Source organism: Acanthisitta chloris, unplaced genomic scaffold (genome assembly GCF_000695815.1).
Source record: "Acanthisitta chloris isolate BGI_N310 unplaced genomic scaffold, ASM69581v1 scaffold8772, whole genome shotgun sequence".
Lineage (NCBI taxonomy): Eukaryota > Metazoa > Chordata > Aves > Passeriformes > Acanthisittidae > Acanthisitta > Acanthisitta chloris.
In genome coordinates, this window is record NW_008658866.1 from 35,324 (window position 1) to 41,323 (window position 6,000).

The window sequence follows — 6,000 nt, forward strand, 5'->3', positions numbered from 1 at the left end:
TCTTTTCTCTAAGTAGACACTAAAAACACCTCCCAAGATGTACAATAAAAAACTAGAAGCTAAGTTTTATTTAAAAGCTCTACTATTTCTGAATCACTAAATAAAAAAAAACCTCTGGCTATTTTTTCTTTCTCTGGAAATAGTTCTTCTGTTAGGAGGAGGTTAGACATTTTCTGAGACACAAGCTCCTTGGGAAGTAATTACATCCCATGGTCAGGAAGTGATCCCATGGCCACAGATTGATTCTGAGCCAGGAATCTCTGAGTTCTGTGGAAACAGTAAATTCTGTGGGTACGAAGCTGCAGGCAGAATGAAATGATCACTGCAGCAGAACTGCCATGGAATTCCTAACATTTGCTGCATGGAAAGAGAGAAGCTGTCCCTCTGTATATGCCCTGATTGCTCCAAGTCATTCTGTTACAAATCCCCCAAATCATCCTTGGTAGAGAAAGGCAAAAAGAAATCTTTTCACAGCCTTTCAACTCTCAAATATTTCTTCTCCATCACACTGACTATAATAAAACCAGTTTTCTTTCGTGCAAGAGGATCAGGCAGAGGGTTGGGCTGTACACAGATACAGACCTTGGCGGTTTTTCATGTCCTTAATCTGATCTTCTAAGATCTTCTGGAGATTCCTATTGCCTAAAACATCTTCTTCTAGTTGTTTTCTCAACATGAAAATGTTGTTCAGTTCCACCTGCAAGCTATTGATACTGAAAAAAATAAAAGGGGGGGAAGAAACCTTTGAGAGTCAATTCCAAACACTTTGCTGTGCACCTCAGCTTGTTTCATCCATCCAGGCTTTCACCAAGAGCCATTCCACATTCCCCAAGGCTGCATTTCATCCTACACTTACATCACTTTGATGCATAAACACAAACAAATCCCTACATAGGAAGAGGAGACTAAATGTTTACATCTACAGCCTTTTCCTGCTGTTTTGAGCTGTGCTGCTTCTAAGTCATCTTCCAAATGACACATCTCTTCTGCCAGACAACTCTGTGCAATTCTTTTCTAAGGAAAAATCAAAATTACTGAACTTCTGAAAAAGGAAGCCAGAAAAATATCATTATCACATAATGCTGATGGCTTTGTGTATCCCATTATGTGGTGACCATGGAAACTTGGTTCTCTTGCCACAGAGCTACTCTGTATAATCTAATGCTCCACTTAAGAAAAACATCCCAAAATCCTGTTTCATCGAAAATATGACCCAGACACAATTGTTTTATACCTTTATTTATCCATACAGTCTGGAAAAAGACTTTTTGAGGTCTGAATTGGCTCAATTGCCTAAATTATCTCAATGGGGCATAAATGGCAAAGCGCAGTAATTATCATCATAGAATCATAGAATTTTAGGGGTTGGAATGGACCTTACAGATCATCTAGTCCCACCCCCTGCCCTGGGCAGGGACACCTCACTAGATCAGGCTGCTCAAGGCTCATCCAGCCTGGCCCTGAACACTGCCAGGGTTGGGGCAGCCACAGCCTCCCTGGGCACCCTGGGACAGTGTCTCAACACCCTCAAAGGGAAAAAACCTTTTCCTCACATCCAACCTAGACTTTCCCTCCTTCACCCATTACTCCTTGTCCTATCATTGCAGTTCCTAACACAGAGTCCCTCTCTGGCTCCTTGTAGGCCCTTCAGAGAGTGAAAAGTTGCTCTGAGGTCTCCACACAACCTTCTCTTCTCCAGGCTGAACAGCCCCAACTCCCTCAGCCTGTCCTCACAGGGAGATGCTCCAGTGCTCTTAGCAACTTTGTGGCCTCCTCTGGACTTGCTCCAACAGTTCCATGTCCTTCTTATGCTGAGGACACCAGAGCTGTGTGCAGGATTCCAGGTGGGTCTCACCAGAGCAGAGCAGAGGGGAAGAATCACCTCCTTTGACCTGCTGCTCACACCCCTTTTGATGCAGCAGCAGATGATTTGTCAAGGTGAACTTTTTCTTTAAGCAGCTTTACCACTGAAGCTCTTCAACATCAGCCCCTCAGGATCTACCCCTTGCTAGATCTCCCCCACACCTTCAACTACATCGACCAGACAGTTCAAATCAGTGCATAAAAAGACTTAACAAGTGAGGAAAAACTCATTGTATTCTTTATTTTCACATTCACTTCACTCAGTGTTTTAAGACAAATTAAGCTGCTGTAGAATTTCCAATTCACTGCACCAAATGCCAGAGAATTCAGGAATCTTTGGGAAAAAAAGAATTAAATCCATCTTACGGATTATAGAGGAACACAGAGCATATCACACCTGCATGGGAGTAACAGTGTATTGTAGAAGCACCTTAATTAAAAGGCAGCATGTATGAAAAGCCTCTCAGCCTGTCTCCTGACAAGTGTGCTGTTGTCAGGGTTTCCTGCACAAGCTTTAACCAGTTCTCCCTCATACAAGAGCTTCTTTGAAGAAAGAACTCTCTTAAATGCTCAGAAAAAAAAAAAAATTAAGAGCAAAACCAAACCAACACATTACCAGGTAAGCACATTTTCTCCTTTTCATGACTTTAAGGGTTTAGAAGCAAAAGCATTGATTCCCTACCTGGAGAGACAAGGACTGTCTTGGTCCTGACACCCAGTAGCTTGTTTTGAAAAACAGCCACCCAGGTTGTTTAAAATAAATAATGCCTGAAAGAAGATATGTCAGCAAGAAAACAGATGTTTGCCTAAAATCCATGTCAATGCTGATGGCAATTAAATTCAGCTTCCTCATCTGTGGATCTGCAGGGCATGTCTAGCAGTTCCCCAGAACTTTGGGGGTTCAAGCCTTTCTTGATGAAATTTACAGCACATCTCAGTCAACAAAACTATGAGGAGGAGAAATAAGACCAACCTCCAAGTCCCTCTCTATCACTGAGCATCCTCTGCAATCGCAGCTAACACTCACTGCTCTGTGCATCCTGCAACTCCTCATCAGGAGCACAGAGCTAAGGATGCTGATTCTGCCCCTGCACTTGGTGCTGGTGAGGCCACACCTTGAATCCTGTGCTCAGCTCTGGGCCCTCAGCTCAGGAGGACATTGAGGGGCTGGAGCAGGTCCAGAGCAGAGCAGCAAGGCTGGGGAAGGGACTGGAGCACAAGTGGCATGAGGAGAGGCTGAGGGAGCTGGGGGTGTTCAGCCTGGAGAAGAGGAGGCTCAGGGGAGACCTTAGCACCCTCTGCAACTCCCTGACAGGAGGTTGGAGTCAGGTGGGGGTTGGTCTCTTCTCCCAGGCAACAGCAGCAGGACAAGAGGGCACAGACTCAAGCTCTGCCAGGGGAGGGTTAGGTTGGATATTAGGAAGAGATTTTTTCCAGAGAGAGTGATCAGACATTGGAATGTGCTGCCCAGGGAGGTGGTGGATTCCCCATCCCTGGAGGTTTTCAAGCTGAGACTGGATGTGGCACTTAGTGCCATGGTCCTGTAACCACAGTAGGGTTGGACTCGATCTTGGAGGTCTTTTCCAACCTGGTTCATTCTATTATCCTACAGAAGTTCATTGCAAAGCTCCTATGACCCTAATGATTCTCCCTACAGCTGTAAACTTTTTCATCTGAAAGACATTATAAGAAAAACTAACTTCAGAGTCACATTCCTTTGCTGTCATTAGCATAGAGAGTGCTGAAGCCACCTCACCCACAGAACGTGACTCAGTGATCCACAGTCTCCATACACAATTAAAACCAATCTCCATGATCTGACTTCTGCCACTACTGTTAATGACCAAGATTTTAGTACCTAAAGCAGCTCCTGAGCTGTGGCCAAGCATAAGCTGCCATTACTGCTAAGTGCTTAATCCACATACAGATCTACCCTAGTGCTACTCTCTTTATGGTTTCCAAACTGCAGAGCTCTATAAACCAACTGCAAAATACAAACACACATTCCCCAAGGCTGGCAGGTATAGGAATTGCCTTCAGGCAGGAAGAGTCAGGAGCTAGCTCTCAAGTGCTGTCAATACCTAATTAAGGTACTTGTAATTATAACAGGAAAAGTAAATTTTTTATAAAACACTTCAATTTGGTTCACCTTAAGGCTAAGAATTTATTTTATCACATCTCCTCCTCAACAACCAAGCAGGAGCAGGATACAAAATAGGCCACAGATTTCTCTCTCAAATGTTGTGTCCTTTGATTTTAAAAGATTAAAACCCACTTGATCCTGCCATACTTCTCCGTGCTTTACATTGAAAGTGGACTATGCAAACTTCAATTATTCTGTTTTGTTTAACCTTCTCCAAAATCTTACAGGTTTATATTCTTACCAAAATCTCAGGGTGTCACTTTTAAGATAAGGATTATCTGGATTTTAGGAGTAAACCATGACAAATGGTCCTGCACCTAAAGTTCACTGCAATTTGATTTTATTCCTGCATTCTAACACACAACACAAAATTGCTGAAACTCCAACTGCTTCTTTGGTACCCAAATGGAACTCTGGCTCATCTGAGATTCCAAACCAAACAGAAACATTTTCAGACACATTTACATAATTTAGATAACATAACATCACTTAGAAAAATACTTGAGACTTCTACAGCAAGTTTTGAACAACTGGTACAAAACAACTTCCAGTTAAACTGCACCTTTGCTTCACAACTTCTGACTTTTGCCTCTGAGTTTAGATTACTCTCAAAACAAAAGTACTTACCTATCTGATTCTTTGAAGGTCTTCACTAGTGTAGAATAAATATTTTGTTCTTTCCTCAAAGCAAGGATCAGCTTCTCATATTCAGCTTCCTTATTTTCCTAAATTGAAACAAGAACATGCTGAGCTTACAACATCATTTTTAAGTTTGCATGTCTACAACTCTGTGTGCACTTGTGTCCTCAGGCATTTGCGAAAGAAGTAGAAAACCAAATTTGCTGAACCTCCAACACGTAACATAGAATCATAGAATTTAGGGGTTGGAAAGGACCTTACAGATCATCTAGTCCCAACCCCCTGCCCTGGGCAGGGACAAATCCTCACTAGATCAGGTTGCTCAAGGCTCATCCAGCCTGGATTGAACATCTCCAGGATTGGCACAGCCACCACGTCCCTGGGCAACCTGGGACAGTGTCTCACCACTCTCATAGGGAAAAGCTTTTTTCTCACATCCTTCCTTCAGTTTGAACCCATTACCCCTTGTCCTGTCACTGCAGCTCCTAACCAAGAGTCCCTCTCTGACTCCCCTGGAGCCCCTTCAGATATTGAAAAGTGACTATGTGGTCTCCACACAACCTTCTCTTCTCCAGGCTGAGCAGCCCCAACTCCCTCAGCCTGTGCTCACAGGGAGATGCTCCAATCCTCTTAGCAACTTTGTGGCCTCCTCTGGACTTGCTCCACCAGTTCCATGTCCTTCTTCTGTTGAGGACACCAGAACTGCATACAGTATTCCAGGTGGGTCTCACCAGAGCAGAGGGGAAAAATCACCTCTTTTATCTACTGGCATTGATGGATCTGAAGACCATTGACCAGCTATTATTGAATGAGGCAAATACTATTTCACTATACCTACCATAAGTGATTCACAGACATTTTTCTCACAGTCTAAGAAGCTTCTCCCACCCCAGCCCAAGCATCCTCACTCCCAGAGTTCCAACAACCCAGGATCAACCCGGCAGGTAGCTGTTCCAGAGGAGGGAAGAGAGGGAAGGGAAAGTAGACGAGTCCAAGCTTCAAGTACATGTTTTAGAGCAAGTCCTCTCCATGTTCTGGAGAAAATTGGCTTTTTTGGGGCAAGGGGTTTCTGCAAATTCTGTTCCATGTCTCAGCAAGAAGGATTATAGTGAGCCACAGCCAAAGGATGAGCATGTCAGGCACTCTGATCCAGCACACTCAGTGGGTCACTGCAAGCTGCTCCTTCACTTGTGCAAGGAAAAGGTCATAGTTTACCTGCAGCCTCACTCACAGAAAGGCTATTATCACTATTACAGGAATAAACCCAGACTCTCACAGTACAGTCTCAGTAAGCATCCCCTAATTTCCTCAGACTCTTCACTCCAAAACAACCACACAGCCACTTTTTCAGCAGG

The 6,000-nt window shown here is 43.8% G+C and overlaps 1 protein-coding gene across 1 annotated transcript in view; it reads right to left on the bottom strand.

The window, feature by feature from the left end:
- The window catches only part of CDK5RAP2 (CDK5 regulatory subunit associated protein 2), a gene marked incomplete at both ends in the record, with an annotated part of 64,923 nt that overhangs the window by 34,703 nt on the left and 24,220 nt on the right, over positions 1-6,000 (bottom strand). Inside the window, 2 exons of the mRNA XM_009085248.1 lie at positions 583-713; positions 4,634-4,731. Of these exons, the coding sequence (XP_009083496.1) occupies positions 583-713; positions 4,634-4,731 (229 nt within the window). The remainder of the gene's footprint in view (positions 1-582; positions 714-4,633; positions 4,732-6,000) is intronic.